Source organism: Lissotriton helveticus, chromosome 5_1, assembly GCF_964261635.1.
Source record: "Lissotriton helveticus chromosome 5_1, aLisHel1.1, whole genome shotgun sequence".
Classification (NCBI taxonomy): Eukaryota; Metazoa; Chordata; class Amphibia; order Caudata; family Salamandridae; genus Lissotriton; species Lissotriton helveticus.
Genome location: NC_136065.1, coordinates 29,733,727 through 29,760,087, shown reverse-complemented (window position 1 = coordinate 29,760,087; position 26,361 = coordinate 29,733,727). Strand labels below are relative to the sequence as shown.

Below are 26,361 nucleotides of genomic sequence, written 5' to 3'. Positions count from 1 at the left end.
GTTGACATAAGATAGAATCAGGAAGAACATAAATAATGGATGCTCCATTATAAAATACACATGTAAAGGAATATACTGAGGAGGGAGCATAGTATAAGTGATTACCAAATGACCATCTCTTTCAAACGATAAAGCTCAACATTCAAAAAGATTGCGTTTGCAATAACAACAACTGAATTTCTGTCACTAACCATTTTATACACTGCAATATTACAAATTAATTAGAGGATGTAACATAATATATATTGACATTAGATGGCCATACCTTTCCAAGGTTAGACTCAATGATCAAAAAGATGCATTTGGGAAGACAGAGCCTGTGAACTACTTTCATTAACCATCATATACACAAAGATTGAAGTATTCAAACGCTGCTTCCCTCCAATCTTCTATTGTGTTGCGGCCAGGAGTGATTGACTCCAGACTCTTTTGCTCAGCCAGAATCCTGCTCACACACCTCTCCCACTTACAAAGAACCAGCTTTCCCCTACCTCGTACCCAAAGCCTGGAACAACCTACCCCAACATATCTGATCTGCCTCCTCAGTACTTGCGCCATGCAAGAAACTGAAAACATGGCACTTCAGCCAGAAGAAGTCACAGTTACAGATGACATAACCCCTGCTTTCTCAGCACCAGGATACTCTCCAGGGTGAGCTATGCAGTTCACAAATACCCTGAGCATGATAAAGTTTGCCTTAGAATTATTGTTGTGGTGTTGTTCATATGTCTCTCACTGGTGTCTCTTGTTTTATCTCCCTCTCTTTTCTTTTCCACCTCAGTCACACTCTCCTCATTTCTTTCTCACCTTTTTGTCTATATTCGCACATATGATAAATTCTGGTAGTGAACTGGCTCACCACGATTTATGTCTGTGCAGAGGCTCACAACTGTCTGCAATAGAGCTCCAATGCATACTTTGAAGAGCTCAACTCTGTCTGCCCAGGGCTGCAGTACTATGTATGCAGGAACCGAGCTCCAGCTCAATGAAAGAAATTACCTATTGGTACACAGTCTCTGCTCTATTTGTGCATGGATTTAGCACTATGTATGCAGGGACTTGGCTGCCTTTGTGCTGGAGCTCAGTTCTATCTACAAAGGTTCAGCTCTACAAGACGTTAAGGTATTTTTGAGGCCCTAGCTCCACTCTCCATGTATGCACAAGAACATACATTTATCAGTGGAATGCATTTCTTCTAATTGTTTGACCCATCTTTAGAAGAACAGCCATTTACTCTCTTTAATTAAAAAAAGAACTGAAATGAGCTTATATTTATAGATTTATAAAGTGCACAGCAACCCAACAGGGTTTCCCGCCGCTGAGCAGGACAATACGCAAGCCACAGACTGCAGAAGGAGCACAAAGCGGGTTATGCTTGTTAGTAAAGGAAAGTCTTTAATTTCTTATAGACGGCTTAAAGCGAATGACACAACCTAAGTTGCAACGAAAGAGAATTCCATAATTTGGGGCCAAGATAGGGGAACGAGCTGCCTCTCAAATGAGTTAGACGGACTCTGGGAACAAAAAACAGAGAAAGGCTCATTGATCTCAGCTGTCGAGAGGGCACAAAGGGTTTGACCAGACTTTGTATGTAAGGGGGCACCAAACCATGTTTGACCCAGAACATGTAGCATAGGGCCTTGAACTCGATGGGTTTGTTCACCTTGAGCCAATGGAGTTGATGCAGCAACGGTGAGACTGAGGCATGTTGAGGCAGCCCAAAAAGAAGGCGAGCGCCTCATTTTGAATGAGATGTAAGCGATGGACAGAGGCTTTATCAGAGCCGAGGTACAAAACATCGCCATACTCAAGTCTGTAATCACTAACGTCTGCATTACTGTTCTCTGGGCAGCAGGTGGAATTAACTGGAATATTTCTTTTAGCCACTTGAGAACCGCAAAGCAGGTTTGGGTGACCTTGGAGACCTGGGCTCTAGGGAGATATTGTTGTCAATAATAAAACACAGGATCTTAACTTTAGAGACCGGAGCATGTAAAGGTCTCAGAGTGTCAGGCCAATGGGTACTTCCCCATTGTTCGGGGTTGTTTCCCAGAATCAGGACCTCCGTTTTAGAAACTTTCAGCTTCAAGGAATTTCTTGACATCCACAAAGAGATATTGCACAGTAGGAGCTGGAGAAAGGAAGAGTCCTGATGCTGAGCAGCTGAAAGAGAGAAGATGATCTGGGTATCATCAGCGTAGGAAAAAACTGTCAGTTCCGACTTCTACGCAATGTCATCCAGAGGGCAAGTGTAACGATTAAAAAGCAGAGGCCTTAAAATTGAGCCCAGCGGCACTCCTGAAGTTAGAGCTACTGGATTTGATTTAGTGGTATGTAAGAAGACTTGGAACGAGCGATCTCTAAAAAAAATTAGATCAGCCACCTAAAGGCCGCACCCACAAAGCCTGAGGCTTCAAGACGATCAAACAAGATGGAATGTGAGACCGTCTCAAATGCTGCCCTCAAATCCAGTAAAATAAGAGCTGCTGTGCCACCACGATCAAGCTGTAGCCTGAGATATTCAGTGACCCAAGCAGAGCTGATGCGGTGCCGTAGCCAGAACAAAAGCCAGATTTTGACAGATGAAATAGTTTGTGAGTAGCCACGTGAGAGGAGTGTTGGGAGTTGATATGCCTTTCCAAGACTTTATAGAAGACAGAAAGGAGGGAAATAGGATGATAACTAGACCAGCAGAGAGGATCAAGATGGATCTTTTTCAGTAGGGGGAGCACCCAAGCGTGTTTCCAGTTCTGAGGATCTAGATAAGAGCTTAAAGAGGTGTTGAGAAGATTAAGAATCAGGCTAAGGACCGACTTGTGAAGAAGTCTGAGCTTGGATGGGGTAAGAGGGTCAAGTGGGGAGCCAGACTTCAAAGGTCCCAACAAAGATTGAAGAGTAACCAAGTCTAGAGGGAGCCCGATCCTGATTTTTCACGTCTCATCAGGTGAGTTAGCCTGATGGAGTTTATCAGCCTGATCAGCATGAAAAGTAGCAGGGAAGGTAAAGTTGCCTTGATGGGAAGAATCTGAATCAAGCTGGCGGTAAATAGACTCTACTTCATTAAAAAAGAACGATGCTAACTTGTTGTACTGATGTAGTGAGAGTGAAGGAGAAGGCAGAAAAGTACTTGATGCTGAAAGTTGTTTCACAACCTTAAATAGGGTTTTCTGGCAGTGTTTGGAATTCGTAATCCTTTCCGTAAAGAAAGTGGTGCGAGCTGATCTACACAAAGCATGGTATTTTTTCAGTGCAGTCAGGTAAGCTAACGTAGCCTCTGGTGAATAGTACTTCCACCATTGTCTTTCTAAAGCTTTGCAATGTGTTTTATCTTGTTTGAGGGAGTGTGTAAACCAAGGGCGGGAGGATGCACTCTGAGTTGAGGTTTAGCTGACAGGGGGAGGGTAGATTTTGTAGCCTCTGAAAGCCAATGATGCACAGAACATTGATCAGGGTCGGGTTGGGATATGAGTAAGCCTGGGCGTAGTGCAAATAAAACTCTGCCACGCTACGCAGAGCTCAGCAAGCTGTGGAGTGCATTAGATAAATGCTGTTTGCGATGATTTTCAGTGCCAGGGGGTTGTACGCACTGTGCAATCATCCCGAACGACACCATGCACAGCGCAAGCGGGCGCTTCTTTATTTCTGCCGCTTGAGTAGATTTTTACTTGAGCTGCAGCTTTCTCAATTGAGCTGCAGCTTTCTCAATGTGAATGGATGGTCTCTCCATGCGAGTGGTTGCAACCATAACTGACCACTCACAATGAGAAATCTAACCTCCTGCGTTGAGAAATCTCACTGAGGGGTTGATTTTCCAAGCTCACGCTCGCCAACTCGATGTTGACATTCGTGAATGAGGAAAAATCTGGCCATGAAGTGTATTTTCCTCACTCGTCCCTTGATGTTGACGAACGCAAGTGAGGAAAAAAACTACGATCTGCTCCGTGGAAGAGAGTTTTTTGGAACTCCACGTAATGCGGAGTGCGGAAAACTCTGCAAAATACACAAGCAGAGTGGAGTTCACCGCCCACACTAAAATATAAAGCAAGGGATTGTGTTTAAGAGCCGCTCGAGTTTGGACCAATTTCTGGATTATGGCCGAGTTGGTCGAGTAAGAGAGACCAGGACAGAATTGATTATAAAAGGAACAGCAAAGTGTTCAGACCAACTGAGTTGAAGAGGAAGTGCAGCAGACAAGGTAGACAGATTGGAAAAAATGGGGTCCAAGAGGTGCCCCGCTGAGTGAGTAGGTGAGGAATCAATAAGCTGGAGGTTAAGAGTCTTCAAGTCTTCTATGAGAACTAATGCCAATTTATTATTAGAGTCCTCAAGATGAAGGTTGAGGTCACCAAGCACTGGGAAATATATCACCCGGAGAATATGGGGGGCCAGTGAGTCTGCAAAAACTGCACCCCTACTGTTAAAAGACCCAGGGGAGTGATAAATAGGAGCACCCGAAAAGGTGAATTTGGGGGAGAATGGAATGGATAAGAGCATGGCTCCGCAATTAGAAATCCGGAGTTCCTCAATTTTATAATTGTGGAGTTTTCTAAAGACAATGGCGATACAGCTGCCTATTTTATGGGGTCTATTAATACCTAACAGCGCAAAGTTGTCAAGGAGTGCAGCAATCACATCAGGTAAGGACCCATCATGAAGCCAGGTTTTGTTTAAGAAAATCACATCAGGATCAGTATCAACAAGAAAGTTATAGATGAAGCTGGTGTTTGGGAAGAGAGCGGCAGTTGAGGCTGAAACAGCGAACTTTGTTAGATACCTAATAGACTTAATCCTTTTGAATGGTGATTTTTTATTGACTTTGTGCTCTAAGAGTTTGGACAGATTGTGGAGATCTCTATTTAGCCTGTCTTCTTATCCCCTCTCAACAGTGCACCCTCTCCGTCCCAGAGTGCACTTTGTTGTGAAAATCTTCTTAATATTCATTGCTTTTATATAATTTGGTATGCTCTTATGATCTGCATTTGTAGTGAGGCAATTTAGGAAAAGCAGGAAAGACCAGGCTGCAACAAGGAGACAATGTTCATTATGAAACAAGACAAAGGTGAAATATATGGGGTAGAAATGAGCAAGTTGAGAAAAATGTAAAGGGAGGATGACAGAGAATGGGAGAGAAGACAGTGACGTGTGGAGTGATGGACAAGAGGGACACAGGCCAGGATTAACAGTGCTGAGGTTTAGGTGAATATCTATGGCAAATGCAATGGAAGTTAAGCTGCACTCTAGCACATGGGAATTAAAGAGTGGGCCTGAGAAGAAAAACAAAGTAAAACTCTTGTCTTGTGAACTCTGAAAAGACAGGAATCAAGTAGACCATGTGTCTGACGTAGGTGTGTTAACCCATGGGACTACTCTTACTTGTTTGGATCCTTTGAGTTGTGAACGTGTCTTGGATTTGGACGAGGCACTGTTCTCCCTTTTGCGTAAGGTTTTCCAAACACCAAATACCACTTGCGGAGATGGTAAGGATGATCAAGAGTTAGAACAACACAATGGCAGAGTTAACTGGGGAAACCATGCTCCTGTGGCAGAAAGCATCTGTTGTTCACAGATATACATGCATTTGATAACAAGATGAGGTCTATACAGTGGTAGAACATTGTGAGTGAGAGGAAAAGCTGGTGAGATAGAGAGATTAATAAAGTAAGAGGTGGAACGGTAAGCTGAAGTTGAGAAGTAGGTCTAGAGAGAGAGCCATATGTTTGTGTGAGAGAGAGAGACAGACGGTGTGAGAGGATTTGATGGAAGAGAAATAGTGGGAGAGATAGAAAAAAGAAGGTAGCCGGAAATCTGCAAGAACGTTAAAGAGTTGAAGAAAAGGGAACAAAGGTGGAGCAAGAGAAAGGGGAGTTGTAGGTGTGATATTAGGTACTGAGAGAGCAAGGTGGGATAGAGAGTGGTGATGTATTAAGATAGATGCAAGGTGGAGAGAGAAATATGATAGAGGTGAAGGAGATTAGTTAGATAGAAAAGGGGTTGAGAGAAAGGTAAGTTATACATGGAGAGAGAGGAGAGGTGTGATTGAGAGTGAGACAAGGGCATAAGAAAGAGGTAGGGAAAGATGAAATTGAATGACTTGGAATAGGGATACTGAGAGGGAGGAGAAGGAGATAAAGGTGAGACAATGAAAGCAAAGCTAGAGAGAAAAGGGATGCTGGTATGTAAAGAAGTAAAGATAGACTGATAGAAAGGCTGAGCAACAGAGTTAAGGTAGGAATAAGGTGAAGCAATGAGGGAGAAATGATGCAGAAAGATCATCCTTCAATTTACTTGCCTTAATTTGTGAGGGTTAAGGCTAAGCAGGCTAATGGCAATGGGCAGTTTTATTATGGTGTAGTGTACCAGAGCACAGCAACCAAAGTTGCATTGTCTAAAATGGAGAAAGCAGCTTAAAGTTACATTTGTTAAAAATGGCCTGCTACTGTTCACCACTGCTATGCCTTGTGCTCAAACAGGGTGCCTATTGCCACACACAAGCTGTGCATCATGGTGCAGTTTTTTTGTGTGGCTGTTTAGCATAGATGCACTAGAAGTATACAGTTGCAGTAGAAACTCTTATAAGTAGACACATTGATAAACTTTACACAATTATTGTGTATGTGGTGTACAGTGCACCACACATTCAATGTAAGGAAATATTGGAGAAATTACATTTCTCTTCCATGTTAGTGCCTGTTTCAAGAAGGCATTATTGTTTTACCCAAAACTCGTTCTGGCTATTTAACTAGATCAGAGTTTGCCTCAGAAACTATTACTACTTGTGCTAATCTTATAAGCAATGAGACCCCCTTGACACAAATTGAGGGCAAATCAGTGGAAAGTGTTATTTGTGCAGAGAAAAAGGCACTTTTCAGCACAGAATACATTTTGTAAAGTAAATACTGTTACAAAATTGAGTGCTGCTTTCCTTCAATTTGCTGGACTTTGCCATGACACAAATCCCTAGTAAATATACCAATAACATTCTGTTAAGCTTCACTCTGCTCACAACTTAGAAGAAAGCCTGATGCTTTTCATCAGCAATGTTTTTGAAGCATGATTTTTGACTGTCCCACTCACTTTACCAGCGGCTCCTTGAAAATTTGGGGCCCAGAGCTATTGTCCACTTTTCTCCTGCCTCAAAATATTTCTGAGTATAACATCTCACATGGAACATCAACACAGGATTGCCCCCACCCTTCTACAATTTAAAAAATAGTCAATTACACTCTTCTATAAGGAACACTACGATGCAGTATATATTCTACTCCCAAGCCCAGCACCTCCTTCCTATAATTAATCTCTGATTTTATCCCTCTATTTGACCTTGTACAGTGTTCCACTGCTTTACAGTAGTTTCATCCTTTACAGATATCAAATACATACAAACATACATACTTACATTCAAACATACATACTTACATAATGCCTTTTAAAGACTCGCATGTGGAAACATTATTTTTTCACTGCATTTGAAAAAGGCACTCCATGCAGAAACACTTCATGCTGTTTAAATACAATGGATCTCTACCAACCTGCAGTTGTGCTCCCATCTGTTCTGGTTGAAGGGAACGGATTGTGGATAAACATACATGCATACATACATAAATACATACATACATACAAAGATGCATACAAACACACATACATACAAATATACTTACATGGACTCTACTGAAGTGCCTATAGTACTATGTAGTTAAGGTTCTAATTTCCTGTAGAGATGAAGAGCATTTTGTAGTCCCTCCCCAGTAGCAGACACAAGCAAGTATTTTTCTCTACTTGAATTGTATGCTTGTTTACGGATTTCCCTCCTGTGTGCGTGGTTCTCTTACCGAGCCAACTTCTCTTTTTCAGAGGCTATTCAATAGATCTCTTATCTTAGCTAGAAATAATTTCATAGACACACCACTTATGCATATCCCATTGCCTTGTATCACTGAGCAAGATAAACCATCTATCCCAGACAACCACACTGGATAGGGTACATATTTTAAGGTGCTGTTATTGCTGCGTGTGTACATTTATGGATGCCCCATCTAGTGGCTAATTTATATATAAAATACCTTACCTGGAGTTTATCCCAAAGATACCCCATTTCTGAATTTCCCAGTGCTACTGATACATGAACAAAAGATAAACGTTCTCTGCTTGACCCTGATTTAAACATGTCACATCAGCTTTAATTTGGTACACTCCCTTCATGACACTCTCCCCTGAAGCATCGTACCTTCTTAGACATTCTTCCATGCTATCTCAGATGTTCTTCAATAGATATAATACCTCTGTTATATAGTTCTACTTAGTTACATCAACTGTGTTGGAAGCTAGTTTATGGATATATATATAATCTTTTATAAAATCTGCCATATGGATATACCACCTTTGCTGGGAGTTGCTCCATGCAACACCACTTCTGCTAGGAGGTATTCCAAAGACACGTTCTCACGCACCATCCTTATCAGGAGCCTACTTGAGATAGGCATCCAAGAACACACACTTTGCTGGATCTGCTTCTTCATAATGGATATCGCACAAGCTGTCAGCCTGGCATCTTACTTCTCTGAAGCTCGCAAACTCCTCTGCAGAATGCCTCAGTGTTCACTGCTCAGCCCTACCCTCTTGAATGCATGCATGATCCCTCTTATCAACTTCATCTGTGCGCACAACACCAACATCCTCTCCCACACAGACAGTGTGTAACTTTTACTCTCCCTCTCGAACAAGACTTCCAACACAAGAAACAAGTTTACCGTCTGCATGACAGAAGTTGCTAACTGGTCGAAAGCCAGTTGTCTCAATCTAAACACTGGCAAGACAAGAGTAGTGATCTTGAGCAAGAACACCTCACCATGGCATTCCAATTGGTGGCCGGCCAAACTCAGACCCACACCAGGAACCCAGAAATAATCATGGACAGCAAACTTTACATGATGACCGCACAAGTCAACGCCGTCAATGAACCCTGCTTCCACATCCTGAGGATGCAGAGGATGATCTTCAAATGGCTTCCAAGCAACACTAGAAAAATTGTCACTCAGATTTTAGTCACCAATAAGTTGGACTATGGTAGCACACTTTATTCCGGGATCCCCAATAAACTCACCAGAAGAAGACAAATCATGCTGAACTTGGCAGTCAGACTCATCCTCAACCTCCCACACAGAATGCACATCACACCACACCTCTGTAAACTCCACAAGCTCCTGACACACGAAAACACTCAGTTCAAACTCTTCACACACACGTTCAAGGCACTACACAGGTCTCAGCTACCTGAACAGTCACATCTCTTTCCACCAACCACTCAGGCACCTCAATTCAGCAGGACTTCTACTCACACACACCCCACACATACACACAGCCAGATGAGGAGAACAGGACTTCTCTTACATTGCTCATAAAGCATAACTTTTTCCTTTAGCGTGGAAGAGCTCACACTCCACAGAGAGCCTCCTCCTCACTTCTTGAATTCCTCAAAAAGCTGAAGACTTGGCTTTTCAATTAACCAACCAACTATAGGCAAGGCTAAGCACATACACTTGCTCAGTGCCAGGATACCACCACAAGTGCTGGAGCGCTTTACAAATACATATTGCATAACATGTCAGCTACAAGGATGAGTCAGTAATTTGAATGCCAGCCACTGTCAAACTGCAGTGCCTGGAGATCATGAGTGCAAATCCTAAAAAGTAGGATTAGCCTTAGATTCTTCCGTTGGTCAGTAAATTGTGTAATGATAACATATTTTATTTAGTGCACTTAGAAATGGGAGAAGTGCAGTATTTAGCACTATATTTGACACAGATGAATATTATATCTGAATCTGGAATCGTAATCAACTCAGAGAACAATGTACATATATGTTTTACCACAATAGTGTTTCAGTGATCTTTTGGTGGAGAGTCTAACAGTGTGTTTCCCCCAAAGTGGTTTCAAGTCTTTGCAGCAGAACCCACGTTATGAGAAAACCTCCCTACACTGTGGGAGCAGTCTGTGAATATGAGGGACTTTTTTCCACAAATATGGTGGGTTCAGGGACTCTGCTAGACTAGAGGATTGTAAAATTAAATAAGGCCAGAAATTATAAAACAAGAAAACAGAGTTAACCTACCTGAAACAGGTGGTTCATGGCACAGACACAGCACCAGCAGTGACAAGAGTCCTGGCAGGCATAGAAGTGCCATCATTCTGTGAGAGGAGAAAGAACAAATCCCACAGGTTTCTCATAGAGATAAAAGTGATGAACAAAACAATGCAATGAATGAAATAACTACACTTCTCACTAAGGTTTGTGTGTAGAAGGCTGCAATATTTGCTAAGAGTTGTGATGCGTATGCTGGACCACAATATGGCAGATGTGCATTACCAAACAAATCTTTACAATAAAAGTTAAATAATACATGAAATTTACAAAAGTAAAAATTAAACAAAATGTGAGATATTATTGTTTGCAATGTCTTAACAATTTAACAAAATGAATGGAGAAAGAAATGCATACTATTCGTTCAGTTCACAATAATCTTATGCTTAGTATACAGCGCCCCATAACGCTACTAATTACACCTCTACTATTTTGCTTGAAAAGATTCACTTCACTGTCACTCCTTAGTATTAACTACGGTATGAACTGCATATTGATTATTACTCTGGATTCAGTCTAACAATAACAACACGTACAAGGTAAGGGTCCTCTCCACTGGGCCTATTCAGCTCTGTTTATGTATTTGTAGAGCGCATGGCTGCCCAAAGGCTTCCCAGCGCTAGGGGAAAGTTGGCATTACTGTTGCAAGGATATTAAGGGAAGAGCCAAGTTTTAAGTCTTTTCCTGAATGCCAATTCGTCAGTCAACAGACGCAGTTCCATAGGCAGGGCGTTCCACAGGCTAGGAGCTAGATGCAAGAAGGATCTACTTACCTACCTAGATCTCTTTATCATAGTCTGTTTCATGAGGAGATCTGCAGAGGATGTCAGGGGTCTGTCTGGGATATAGAATGAGACAAGCTCTTCGATTAAGGCCGGACCTTTGTCATTCCTAGCTCCATGGGCAATACATAGTGACCGTCCTGTCCCGTGCAGAAGCGGTCGCTCCCCTCACCTCCTCTGAGCCTGACTTCACATCGCACTGCCTCCTCTGAAGACGTTCTGTGCACTCCGGTATCGTAGCGCTTTGAATCCTCTGAGACGCCTGTGCCCCATTACAGCAGCGCTTTATCTCCTCTGAGTCGTTTTGTGCCCCGTGATTATTACGTAGCACCTGGAATCCTCTGAGACGCTTTGTGCCTGCACTACAATCATGCGCTCGCCTGCAGGATATTTAATAGCATCGCGGTTGGCTTTTGCAAAGTATTTTATTGTCTGACTGCTGATTTGCTAATAGCGCGACTCCACTGCTGCCTAGAATTACATTTCACCCATAGCGCTCCATTGTTTGCTTTGGTTGCTGCCATTTTGTTTGTTGTGCCGTCCCAGACCCTCCCCCCACCTCGCTCCCGCCTCCCAGCTGACCCTCCCACGCTCCGCCCCCCCTCCACTCTTCATTTATGACATATGGTCCCACGCGCAGCATCCACGCGCTGCGGTCGCGCCGAAGGTGCGCCAAAGGTAAGCCCGTCTACGCCCGTCTGCGCCTGGACCGCGCCTAGCGCCAGACCCCCTGGCCCCCGCAAACCGCACTCTGGCCGCATCAAGTATGATGCAGCCACCCTCCTTGCCCTTAACCCCGGACATACTCCCCAATGCTTCGAAGCTGCCCCTGGACGTACTCATGGGCCCTTCGCATGCCACTCCTGCAAATTCACCAGCGTCAAGACCCTTACCACAACCACTAACCCCAAACACAGGTCCAACCCTAACCACCTGAAGTGCATTCTGCTGAACACCCGCTCGGTCCACAGACACGCCACCGAACTCTGGGATCTACTTGACGTTATATCACCAGACATCGCCTTCCTCACTGAAACATGGATGAATGCATCATCAACACCCGACATCGCCATAGCCATCCCGGACAATTACAAGATCATCCGTAAAGACCGCCCCGTCCAAACAGGAGGAGGCATCGCCATCGTCCACAAAAACACCGTCAAAATCACGACTAGCTCCGACGCCAACCTTTCGACCGCCGAACACCTCCACTTCCAGGTCCACACTGACCCCAGAACCACACTCAGAGGCACCCTCATCTACAGGCCTCCAGGAACACGTAAACAATTCAGCGAAGACATCACTGACTTCATCAGTCCACATGCCCTTGCCTCCGTGAACTACATCCTACTAGGAGACCTCAACTTCCACATGGAAAAGAATAACGACAACAACACCACAACCCTACTGGATAACCTAGCCAATCTCGGACTCAAACAACTTGTTGACACCCCCACCCACATAGCCGGACATACGCTCGACCCAATCTTTACTTCCAGCAAACACATCTCCTTCGATCGCACCACAGCTCTCCATTGGACGGACCACAGTTGTGTTCACTTCAGCTACAAAACCACTTCAACCCACAACCCCCCACAACCTATTCCCCGAAGAAAATGGAACAAAATCACCACCGACCAACTCCTCACATCGCTCAACAAAAACACACCCGCCCTCTCATCTGACCCTAACCAAGCTGCCATCAAATTCAAACAATGGATCACTCACAGCGCTGACGAATTAGCACCCTTGAAAAACCATCACACCAAACAAGACAGCAAAAAGGCCCCCTGGTTCAACGATGATCTTAAGAAATCCAAGAAACTTTGCCGTACTTTAGAGAAAACATGGAGAAAAAACCCAACCACCGACAACATGACCACCTTCAAGGCAGCCACCCACAAACACCACCAGCTGATTCGATCCACCAAGAAATCAGCTTTCAAGAATCGTCTCGACAACAATGCCGATAACAGCAAGGAACTATTCAATATCGTCAAAGAATTCACCAACCCCACCGCAGCCTCAAACGACATCACCCCCTCCCAAGACGTCCTTCTTCTACAACAAAATTGCCGACATACATAAGAGCTTCGAAAACAATACCAACGAACAATCCTACTCACCCCCCTCAGAACCTGTACCGCCCTCCAACAATCTCAACGCCTGGAACCCAATCACCACCGAAGACACCATCCGCATTATGATGTCCATCCACTCTGGCTCGCCAACCGACCCATGTCCCCACTACATCTTTAACAAAGCAGACTCCATCATCGCACCCCACCTCTGTGATATTATCAACTGTTCCTTCAACTTTGCTACCTTCCCAGAAAGCTGGAAACATGCCGAAGTCAGCGCCCTCCTGAAGAAACCCACAGCAGACCCCTCCGAACTCAAAAACTACCGCCCAATATCCCTCCTCCCTTTCCCGGCAAAAGTCATCGAGAAAGCTGTCAATAGCCAACTCGCCGCCTTCCTCGAAGACAACAACTCCCTCGATCCCTCACAGAACAGCTTTCGAGCCAAACACAGCACCAAAACCGCCCTCATCGCAGCCACAGACGACATCCGAACACTACTGGACAACGGAGAAACAGTGGCCCTCATTCTACTCGACCTCTCCGCCGCCTTCGACACAGTCTGTCACAGCACCCTCATACAACGCCTCAACAATATCGGAATACAAGGAAAAGCGTTGGACTGGATCGTCTCCTTCCTTGCCGGAAGAACCCAGAGAGTACGACTTCCCCCATTCAAATCAGAGGCTACCGAAGTCATTTGCGGTGTACCACAAGGCTCATCACTCAGTCCCACCCTCTTCAACGTTTACATGAGTCCACTCGCATCCATCGCACGTCAACACAACCTTAACATCATCTCCTACGCTGACGATACCCAGCTGATCCTTTCCCTCACCAAAGACACTAACTCCGCCAAATCCAATCTTCACGAAGGTATGAAAGAAGTTGCCGAATAGATGGAAACCAGCCGCCTAAAACTTAACTCAGACAAAACGGAGGTACTCATCCTAGGATCATCCCCCTCTGCCTGGGACGACTCATGGTGGCCTTCGGCTCTGGGCACGGCACCCACACCCACAGATCACGCACGCAACCTGGGCTTCATCCTAGATTCCTCACTCTCAATGACCAGACAAGTCAACGCCGTCTCATCCTCCTGCTTCAACGTACTTCGTATGCTCAAAAAAATCTTCCGTTGGATCCCCTCCGAAACAAGAAAAACTGTCACCCACGCACTAATCACGAGTCGACTGGACTACGGAAACACCCTCTACGACGGAATTACAGCCAAATTACTGAAAAAAACTCCAACGTATCCAAAACGCATCAGCGAGACTCATTTTGGACATCCCTCGCCAAAATCACATTACCGGCCACCTGAAAGACCTCCACTGGCTCCGCGTCAACAAGAGAATAACATTCCGTCTCCTCACCCACTCACACAAGGCCCTCTACAAGCTAGGGCCCGAATGCCTCAACACTCGACTATCCTTCTACACACCCACTCGCCAATTAAGATCCTCCGATCAAGGTCTCGCCGCAATCCCGCGCATCCAAAGATCCACCATGGGAGGTAGATCCTTCTCCTACTTGGCGGCCAAGACCTGGAACTCACTCCCCACCCACCTCCGCCTTACACAGAACCACATCTCCTTCAGAAAAGAACTTAAAACCTGGCTATTCGATAAATAATGAACCCCTTCCCCAAGCGCCTTGAGACCCTCTGGGTGAGTAGTGCGCTATATAAATTCTGAACTTGAACTTGAACTTGAACTCAAACCTGGCCTGGATAGGGAGCCAGTGTAATGTCTTCAGGGATTCTTTAGCTGACTTTTGTCTTGGGATGTGCAGCAATATCGTATTTGGGTGCGCCACGATACAGAGTTAACATAGTTCAGCTGCGACACCACTAGGGCCTGGACCATGGTTCTGCGAGTATGTTCAGAAGTAAGAGGAAGGATCATCCGGAGCATGCGCAGAAGTCCAAAGCATACATCTTATAGTTTCTTGGAGTGAGTTTCTATGGACAGACTTTCGTCTAGCCATATTCCCAGATTTTTAACAGCGTTCTTTGGGACAGGGGGTTCTCCTAATTCTGGAGGCCAGCTTTAGCACAGAGCCTGTAATACCCGCTTCCTTTAGCCTGCGGATCATGGTATAGTGTTCCACTGTATCAAACGCAGTGCTAAGATCCAGAAGCAGGATAGCTGCTGTGCACCCCCTGTCTAGGATTCCCTTTAGTTCCTCTGTCACCCCCAATAGGGCTGACTCTGTGCTTTGTTGCAGTCGGAAGCCCATGTGAGTGGTATGCAACACCTGGTTCTCTTCTAGATAATGGGACAGGGTCTGATTGATGTGTTTTTCAGTTATTTTGCCGCACAGTGGCAAAAGTGAGATTGGTTGATAATTCCCTGGCGCTGCCGGGTCTAAATGAGGCTTTTTCAGCAGTGGCTAGATTATGGTGTGTTTCCAGGTTTTGGGGATAATCCCTAGTGTAACAGAGAGTGATATGAGTGCTGCAGTGGTAGACGTAGATCTTTTGCCTACCTGCAGCAGGATGTCTGGTGGAATCGGGTCTTTTGGAGAACCAGATTTAATCTTCTGCAGGATGGAGGTCATCTTCTTCACTTAGATCTGTGAAGTGATCTAGGGCGAGATGTAGGTAGCTAAATACCGGTCGGTAACGGCCGAAAATCTGTGATTTTCCCGTTACCAACCGGTATTTAGCCCTTTCTAATGTAGGAGGCCTGTTTTAAGGAGTCGGTAATTTACGGTAAAATACTGATTCCTTATTTTAAGCACTCTGTAAATTACCGAATCCTTAAAACCTATGTAGGTAGCACTCAAGTGAGTGCATTTTTGCTTTAAGAATTCGTTATTTACCACCAGCTACAAGTTGGTGGTAAATACCGAATACCTTTAAAAAAGCAATAATTTGCTTTTTTCAAGGTGCCATGTGGCAGACGTACATGCCCTTAGGGCATGTATGTGCGCCACATGTGCACACATGCACGATTCAGGGGTGCAACAGGGTGTCAATGTGACACCCTGCCACCCTTGAATATGCTCCCGCTATTACCGATTTGCTGGCAGATGCATCAACGTAGCCTTTTGCTATTCCTAAATAGCGATTTTTAAGGAATCGAAGCTTATGCATGTAGGAATCGCTATTAAAATAGCGATTCCTAAACATTCCTTAATTGCTACTCGCAAATTGCTAGTCGCAATCCAGGAATGCTGTACCATTCATTCCTATGGGCCTACAGGCCCATATGAATGAATTGGAGATTGCATGAGCAATTTGCGAGTACCAGTAGGTTCTCGCAAATTGCTCATGCAATTTCAAGGGTGCAAGGGTGTCAAAATGACACTCTGTTGCACCCCTGAATTTGATCTCTGCACATATGTTGCACACATACACATGCCCTAAGGCAGAGGTCTTCAAACTTTTGGATGCCGAGACCCCCCTGTCAACATTTTGAGGCTTAAGGACCCCCTCCTGACAAAAAATTCTAATCCTGTAGGCAGGGCTACTAGAATTATGAGGCAGTGAGGACCAAATTACGCGACAGGCCTGATTAAATTGTGTGGGAAGAAAATGTAAGTGATGTTATGCCGCGTATTTTGGGATAGCATTGCTTCATTATGTTGACATTTTTTACACACAGTAACACTGAGGAAAGATTTCACCCCATCAGTACCCTTTTATAACGAAAATACAGCAATTAACATCATAAAGATTTCTAGTCAACCTTTGATAAGGGCCTTCCACTCCGCAGGAATACGTGCTGCCACATTAGATGCTCACCTGGCCCTGCCAGGAGAAGCAGGGGTCCCTTAAAAACATGGCAGCTTTGTGCAGAGTTAAGCAGTTTACTCATGCAGCTTTCCTCTCAACCCCTCCCTCCCTTCCAGCCCTCTCTCCTCTCCTAACCCTGGATCCCTCTCTCACTATGCAGGCCATTTTCTTTCACCCCTTTTTACAACTTCTGAACTCTCCCCATTCAACCTCTCACTTCACCTTTAATCACCTCTTGCCATTCTGTCTTTTCACTGTCCTCATCTCTAACAGTCTCTCGCATTTATCTCAGGGCCTCTCTGGCCCGTCACCTCCCGTGCCCCTCAGCACTTCTCATTCACCTCGTCTCTCCATTCAAATTTTTGTCTATTTGTATCTTAGACCTCTCCAGTCCCCCCATTCATCTTTCACATCTCCCCTTTGTTCTAACAGAAGCCCTCACCTTTGGCTCACACTCACTTCTTGTGTGTCCACATTTCTATTCGGCAATTCACATTTCTCCTCATCCCTGATCTCTTCAATCGAATTCTCTCACTCCATTGCTGTCCTCTCTCATCTCTCCTCATCAAGCATACGGTTCGGACCCGTATGCTCCTCTCAGCCTGTGCCACTCTGCTTATTGTTCCCCAATTCAAGAAGGCATGAGTAGTCTGTCTCTCTGTTTTGGTGCAGGCCGCGCAGTTATGGGACTTGCACCCTCCTTTGCTTTGCTCCACCAAGAATCTATTATCCTTTAAGAAGATATAAAAACCTTTCGCTATGCTCTGTGGGTTACCCCATTTGGCTGGTTCTCCTTCTGTGTGTTTCTCATTTGCCTACAAGCAGCCGATGGTCATTAGCCCCAGGACATCTTTTGGTAATAGTAGCACACTACAAATGTATATAATAATAATAGCCAGAAGCAGGGGAGTCACTAGACCAGGAATTTGGAGGGGACTAACACTCCCAGCCAGGGCTGGTCCTAACACTGGTCGCATAACGAATACATACATACTTTTGTATTTAAAAGTCTATTTAGTGTCAAGAGGAGGTCTTTGCAGGCTCTTTGAACAAAACAGGCAGGCATTTTTCTTTTGGCAACCCTACTTTATATTCCTTTTCATTAAATGCATTCTCACACAACAGCTGTAATTGTAAAATACAAATGTAAGGAACAGGCAGACCTTGACCGTGAGACTGATAACAGATTATCTTTCTTTTAGAGAGTTCTTTAAAACATTGTTAATTTGAACAGCTATGATGAGGCCTCCGAATTTTAATTAGCTTTAGCGCCTGGACATCCTTTCAATGGGGGTAACATCGCGCTTTGTAAATAGTTTCATTAGTTGATATAAACCTAAGTATCTCTGTATTGGACCAAATAAATCACATGAATTGTTAAATTGCCCACTGGAAAGGCCCTTGCACGGCCTTCAGCCTAAACTACAGAGATCTAAAATGTGCCCGTTACGAACAGCCACCCAAAGAGTGAATGCACCCAGACACAAGGAGGTGAGTGGCAACTCAGTGCAGAATTAAGACAGATGTTGCTCGAAAAGTAACTACGGAAACAAATACTCGTGGGAAATATGCACAAGTGGCATGAAATTAAACAAATAGAATGGCCACAGTGATGGCAGTGCCAATCTGGAATTCCGTAAGGGTTCCTGAGCACATTGTGCCGTCAGAAATCTTCCTTTCAGTGATAAAGTTTGACACGAATGTGAGTCCGCTATGGACATGTGTAATGCCACTTTAAATTTCTATTGGTGCTGAGCAGGAGCAAAGCCCACCACACTTGAGAGCTGCAAGAAATGTGCGTTGATAATAGTACTTGGCGCTTATGTGATTGTAAACATTCAGATTACAGTAAGATAGCCTGGTGGGTGAAGGCACCTGACCTGGGGTCATGACTGTGGCAGGATAGCTCCAGTGATTTCGGCAATTGATGCTTTTAGCACATGTCTATATTAGCAAGGGGTAAATCATGACAAAAAAGAAATTGCTTGCTATATGGCACAGTGAATAATTTGTAGTGCTTCTTTCAATCCCCCCTTGTTTACAAGTATCACTGCAATCTTAAAATTCGATCAAGTGAGGCCGCCAGGATTGAAGCTGGCGACCAGGAAGGGCACTGCATGGCGTCTTTTTGTATCCAAATACCACGGTTTTTCACAGCAGGGAGAGTTTGTGGTGCAGCGGACAGAGCTGCCGACTCGGGAGCTGGGGATTGTCGGCGGTGGCGCAACATCCTGTGATTCTGGGAAAACCACTTAATGTACCTGTGCCCATAGACAGCGACTGGCTACCCTTGCGGGTAATAAGCCTCACTGTATAAATCTACAAACTTTAATTAGCCTTTGGAGGGGTGCAAGGCCAACATGACACGAAAATGGTATCCAGATATTGACAAGTACTACAATGTAAAGAAAAAAGACAGTGGTAACACTTTCTAGGATTTAAATCGGTGACATATCAAGAATGCATGATGCGTCAAAATATTTACAAAAGGCACAATATGTGATCCGGGTATATGATTTATTTTTGCTTGAGCACCTTCTTTGAAAATAATAAATATGTAACTTGAAATAAGGTTCTTTTTATCATCATGCGCAGCATTCAGTTAATGTCAGTTTTTCCTGTAGGCATCAACGCGGATCGGGCGTAGATCAGCGTAGGATTTTTTTGATCTGTTTAAATATTTGTTGACACGTTCTTAGCCTTACTGTGTGTTTTGCTTACAAACTGAATCCCCAAAATCATGCACATCTTGCAAACATTCTTTTGACAGAATTTACTGTACCATATTCTTTCATATGTTGCCATGCATCAGAGACAGACTGGGGAAGAGTAAGGGGCTGGGAGATAAAGTCTGATGCACAGAGGAACTGGGAGATCACGTCTGAGGCTCAGCGTGTCAGAGACAGCTGTAAACAGTTTACAAAGGCATGTTAAATATGCAAATTGGTCTTTAAAGACCTGTGAAAAACTCAGCGTGCAGGAGATGACTCCAGACACTGCCCAGCCCAGCCCCCAGCAGCTCGAGTTTCATTGAAGCAGCCGGGCTGAGACAAACGATGAGGGAGGAGGGGGGCTGAAGCCCTTGGGCCTTGGCAGAAGTGTGACTGTGAAGGCGCGACCCCCTTTGCGTCGCTCCACGCCCCCCCAGGGGGTCGCGCCCCACAGTTTGAAGACCCCTGCCCTAAGGGCATGTGTGTGCGCAACATGAAACTTTGAAAAATGCACAAAAGTTTTAGCAAATTACCATGAAGTTCAACTTCATGGTAATTTGCTACTCCTATTAGTGAATTCGCTATTTTTGTGACTTTCATGCATTGCATTTAAGGAATCTCAATTTGGGACTCCTTAAATGCAATCGCAATTTAAGGACTCTCAATTTAGAGATTCCTTCAATTGCGATTTTTGCATTTGGGATGATGCAAAAATACCGGTTGCAAAGGGGCAGATTCTGAGAATCTGCCCATTTGCGACCGGTATTTACTTTGATGCATATGCCTGTTGGTAAATACCGAATCGGTAATAGTGAATGGCTTCCCGAATCGGTAATAGTAAATGGCCACCAGGCCCGTAGGAATGAATGGGAAGGTATTTCTTATTACCGAATCGGTATTACCAAACGAAAATAAGAAATATTACAGAATCTGTAAATTTTACCGATTTATTACCCACATCATATTTACCGATTCCTAAATACAGAATTGGTAAAATTCAGTATTTAGGAATCAGTAACATGAGATTACCTACATCTAGCCCTTAGTCCCTGTTTTAATTCTCATGTTATCTTCGATACTAGGGTGAACATCAGTGTTGTTTCGACTACCTTTTCCTTCCAGGGCGTTATATATTATTTCCACCTTATTTTTGAGGAAATTCGCCATCAAATGACAACTCTCTTTGGATGAGGAGTGTTTGTTTCCTGATCAGTGGAGGTTAAGGAGCGCACTACCCTAAATAGCTCTCTTGAGGAGTTACATGCTAAATTAATTTTTCCTTCAAAATATTTATCTTGGGCTTGGATCATCTCATTATGGTACTGTCTAATAGCCAGCTTGTATTGGCTTTTGATGGCGGGATCATAGTTTTTCATCCATTGTCTTTCTAATTTCTAATGCTCTCTACACATTAATTAAATATTTACTCGCTGACGGAGTACAGGCATTGTCATCACTATCAACCAAAATCCTCAAATTATAGTTTTTTTTCACTGTGTAGATTCACATGGTCAGTAGAAATATTCTTCACAGTTGTACAAAGATTGGCAATAGTAAGTGTGGGTGGCAAATCCGTTACGCCCGCGGATTTTTTGGATTTTTGGTGAATACGCAATCCGTGTATTTTACGTATTTTCCCAAAAATCCGAAAAAATACGCGGATGTAACGGGTTCAAAAGTTGAACCCCCACCCATGCATGTAATGGCGCCAGCAAGCTGCCAGCGCCGTTGTAAAATAGTTACAAAGTTAGCTTGCACAGGAACCACTAGATAAAACGAAGCAGGTGCTGCTTTATTTGATCTAAGTGCTTCCTGTGCAAGCTAACTTTGTAACTATTTTACAACGGCGCTGGCAGCTTGCTGGCGCCATTGTAAATAGTGACCCCTGTGCCCTAGTTGAAGCTTAAATTCAGTGACTCATTCATCAGCCCAGAAACAATCGTGAGCGTCGTGGAGGCAGGGCAGGTGTGCCTTCTTCCCAAATCTACCGTCGAAAATCAGCTGTGATGCTGGATAGAGGCCTATGCATCCTTGACTTTCACCAGCAAGCAATCCTCGAGCTGTTCCTGTGACCAGGAGCTTCTGTCTCTTGATCTGCTGCTCTGATCGGTCTCTGACCTTTTATACACACAAGAGGCATGTGCACTCGCATGGAAGCCCCGTCCGTTTGGCCATGAGTAGGCACATTGTGTTCGCACGGGTTTCTGCACGTTCGCGAGCGTTTTGTACAATAAAACCCTCGCGAACTTGCAGAAACCCGTGCGAACACGCAAAGAAAAAAATAGGCTAGGATCCGCGGATCTTGCGTATTGTCGCAATCCGCAAATACGCAAATACGCAGATCCGCGGATTGCCAATCCGCAAAATCCGCCCATGCTTAGGCAATAGGTCCTACAAATCAATGTTTGTTACATAGATCTTTTCACTAAACTGTATAGTACTTTCACCCATCACCTCGGCCTAGACTCTCATCACATCATGTAGCAAGGCAGTCACAGAATATAATTTGGAAATATAAACAAATTATTTCAGTACCAAGTTAGTGAGACCAGAAGTGTATACTTAAATAATGTGACTTTCTCATTGCTATAATCTGTCCTTGCATTCCCACACAGAACAAACTGAAACATGTATATTTTATTATAACAAAATCATCTTTAAAAAATCATCAAGGCTGCAATGCTTTTAGAAGTTAAAACATTCTGTATGTGTGATATCTTCTAGAATGGATTCCAAGGACTTTGCCCTCAACATATACGTTTTATCATTCCTATTGCGTACAAGTTGCAGTTGTATTCCTTAGCAAAGCTTGTTATGCTTCTATTGAAAAAATCCTTTCAGCTGTGCAAACATCTATTTTGAAGGAGGAAAAACATATCTTTGTTTTTTCTCCTGTACCAGCCCTAGAAGCAGCCACCAAGGCAAGCATTCCTAATGCTCATGCCATATACAAGAGATGGGTACAGTGGATGTAAAGTTTCAATATGATCCAACTCTTTGCACACAAGTTTTCCTTCTACATGAACAAGATGTTGTTCTGACTCCTGCTACTTTACCCATTGAGTCTTACCAGGGCATATGCTATAATGATGGTTCTGTCCAACCTGCATTAGGTATGAAGTACAACACTTCACAGCCTGTGTGGCTCTACAAGTTGTAGTGCATGATGATGAGTTCATCCCACAGCATATTCACACTAAAATCATAGGTGATCACACTGCACAGCATTCAGAATTACATGCCCTGTTACTTGCATTCAAAGGCTGACTCATCTGTTCCCACACTTATTGTGTCCAATTCATCCTTTTGTGTGCAGAGTTACAATGTTGATTTCCAGCATTAGTGGTTGAATGGAATCAAGTATTCAAAGGGAAAAACTATAAAGAATAAACAGGTCTGGGGAAGGTAGCTATCTTACAAGATGAGCTTCCATTTGTCCATGTAAGGCACCATTGAGGCCATCAGTGTGAGGGCTTTCACGCTAAAGGAAACTGTGCAGCTGACCTAGTGGCAAAAGCTGGATTTCAGACCGTCAGAGTAGCATGACATGAAGGAACGTTTGAAAGACATCAGAGACATGTTGTCAAATACAAACAACTCTGATGTCTCCACCTGTGAAGATAAGGTTATCAGTGCTGCTGACGGTCAGTTTCCCAAAGTTGGGGACTTAGTTCATGAGAAACTCCATGGCAAGCAAGCTTTTGAATCATCCTACAGACCACCTGTCTCTTTTCTTGGGGGAAAAAGGTAACAGAACTGTTATACTGCCTCCTTTGCCTGGATCAAGAATAACCAGACAAGGGGGCGTGGCTTGGACGGCAGCGTTGATGGCTGCCTAAGCGCGTCGCTCGGATGACAGAGGAGCGACTATGTGTCTTCTCAGGAGATAGAGACCAGCGTTTGCTATCGGAACACCGGGCTTCACCTCACTCTGCCAGGCTGCCTTTTAAGTCACCGCAATTTGTGTCTGAATTACCCAAGAAAGCGATGAAGCTGTGACACGCATGGACTCTTATCACCGGGGGATGTGGCCCTAAGATGGCGGCGTGACGCTCGCCGAGACCATCCCAGTCCAGCGCTTATTCTTGGTTCTGCTGGCCCAACTCCATCCTGGATGGCAGCGCTTCCTGTCCATACCACGGCGCTATAGAGGTGGGTGCCTTACTAACTATAACAAACGCCAGAGACATGGAGTCGGCGCCCTCACCTTGCATGCCTGACCTCCTCATGGCGGACATCTCTCCACAGCACTGAACTACCCACAGTGCGTTAATGTAATGCTCGGCTACAAACCACATTACCTCCTAACCTGCGCTCTTTAGAACCTTGCTACAGCGGGTCCTAACACCAACGTAAGAGACTCATGCAATTTTTATCGACCAAGGGCAATTCTGCGAGGTACTACAACCGGAGCTCCCAAAATGGCAGCATGTAGCTAGTCGAGCCTTCCGCAGCCTGAAACACCTCACTAGCGCGACGCTCCTTCGACCACCTATCCGTCAACGCTTCTCTTCTTGACCCTGCTGTTACTGTAGTCGGGGGCTCTCATCTGACTCATCAGACCACGGATCGTGGCGCGACGCAGTACCGATCCTTACAAGCTTAAAATGGTGGCATATAGCGGGATGTGTCTCTCCTGACCCGATTTTCTACCCCAGTAGTGCCGTCTTCGTAATAACTGGGCTTGACTCCAATACCAGGTAAGAGAGGCACAAATAACAAACAAGAGAGGCTTTAATCTTCAACAACCAAGGAGACACACACCTATCACACACCTATCCTCTGACACAATAAGGACCGTCTCCAATTGATAGCTATACAAAGTAGCTGAGGCAGTGTGTCATCGAACTGAGTCAGTGTGTCATCGTATCACTCCCCAATTTGTCTTCACTGTGAATTGTGCTATAAAACATAACAGCAGCATTCTGTGCTATAAAAACATAACAGCAGCATTCTGAAGTGATCCCACATCCACCTCCTACCTCCTCCTACCTCCTCTTGCTCAATCAATATTTCTACATTTAGAGGTTGTGTGGATTTTTCGCCCTTATTCAAACATGCAATCTGCTTCATCTATGTAATCAACTTGGTGGCGAATCCAATGTCTAACCTGTAACCTACATGGCTGAGATCGACTGCCAACAATCGACCTCACTGCTCAGCTCTTGCCACTGTTGGCGTTCCACAATCTCCTCAACCACCTTCAACCACCATTGTTTTTTTGCTAACCGGTGACAATCGTCAGGCAGGTGTGCTGTCTGCGACCTGCAGGTGAACTCCATTCGGCTTGCTAAGCTCAACCTTTCGTCTACCTGCGCCCTGCGCCCGATGTCCATGATCGATGCAACACCTGGAGCATAGTTCAACTCAGGATTCCCCCTGCCGACAACTGAGAGTGGAAAGAGAAAATTCACTCACCAGAGATAGTAAGTTCAACACTTCTCAACGATTCTTTTCTGCAAATCTCTCAAATTGTCCGGACAATGGCTGATAGAGATAGCTAGTCCAATAATAAGAAGGTGCGCCCGGAACCATCACCTTCAGAGTCCCCTATCAAAGCCAGATCGGACTTATCTGCCACTATGGACATGATTCTAAAAAAACTTGCAGAAGTCCATGATTTAGCAAAATCTACCAAGAGTAACACCGACGCCATGCAGCTCGAGCTTACGGCAATTAGGGCGGACATGAGTGCTATTAATAAAAGCATCAATGAAGCAGAACAACGCCTAAGTGACGTAGAAGACAAGACTTCTCAAACATCAAAGATAATAAAGCATCTCCAATGTGCAACAGACGACCTTAGAAGACAAAACGCTGAACTGGAAGATCGTAATAGGAGAGGGAACATTCACATCTTTGGTGTTCCGGAGAACTCAGAGAAAGATGCAGGTTCATGTGTGTCTTTTTTACACTATATTCCTCTCCAACCGCCCGAATTGCCATTAATGGCACCCTCTCCAACCCATTTCTTTTAGAACAAGGCACCAGACAAGGCTGCCCCCTCTCGCCAGCTCTATTTCTCCTGGCCCTTATACCACTAATAGCAGACATTAAGCAAAATAAAGACATAGCAGGGGTACATTTCGAGGACACACAAGTGAAATTAGCGGCCTACGTGGACGATATTTTAGTAGTCACGGAAAACCCAGAGACCTCTATCGGAGCCCTTATGTAGTCTTTTGAGAACTACTCTACAAATTCCGGTTACAAATTGAACCGGGATAAATCTGAGGTCAAGCCCCTAAACATACATGGCACCAGAGACATGCTCAGAAGTTCGGGTCTCACATGGCAGACCGGTTACATTAAATATTTGGGTATTGAATTTGGCAGCTCCCTTCTCGAAACCCTACATCATAATTAGGGCTCCCCGTTTTATGGTATTTATTTTTTTGCCATTTCCGTCTGTATTTATCCATATTTATTTTTGGGGCATTTTTTCTGTATTTATCCGCATTTATTTTTGCTACAAGCAAAAGATGACGCTACAGCTAGTATTTTTCCACATTTATTTCAGCCCCCAAAAACACCTGTGCAACTGCTTGTACACGGACACAAGAGCCGAGGGAAAAACAAACTAAAAGGCAACGAACTAAACACACACCGATCACAATGCAAAAGGGACACCACAAGCCAGCAGGCCGCAGACAGACGTAGGGTTAAGTGTGCGTCCAGCTACAAGAGTTGAATCTAGGACTAGTTGTTGCAGACCCAGAACATTGAAATTGTCAGCAAGAGCCAGCGTCCAACTGCTAGTGAAATGTGTAACTGTATAGATTGTACAACATGCATAGCTGATAACCCCTATAGGTCACATGAATTAGATTCTTAATGGGACAGAGCTGATTTACCAATTTAAAGAGCGGAGGCCAAGGGCGTAATTTACAGGGGGTAGTGAACAAAC

The 26,361-nt window shown here is 44.4% G+C and overlaps 1 protein-coding gene across 1 annotated transcript in view; it reads right to left on the bottom strand.

Moving 5' to 3' along the window:
- LOC144752363 (butyrophilin-like protein 9) overlaps positions 1–26,361 on the bottom strand; it is a 416,572-nt gene that overhangs the window by 374,441 nt on the left and 15,770 nt on the right. The window contains exon 2 of the mRNA XM_078640298.1: positions 10,109–10,185. Within this exon, the coding sequence (XP_078496424.1) occupies positions 10,109–10,184 (76 nt within the window). The 5' untranslated portion in view covers position 10,185. The remainder of the gene's footprint in view (positions 1–10,108; positions 10,186–26,361) is intronic.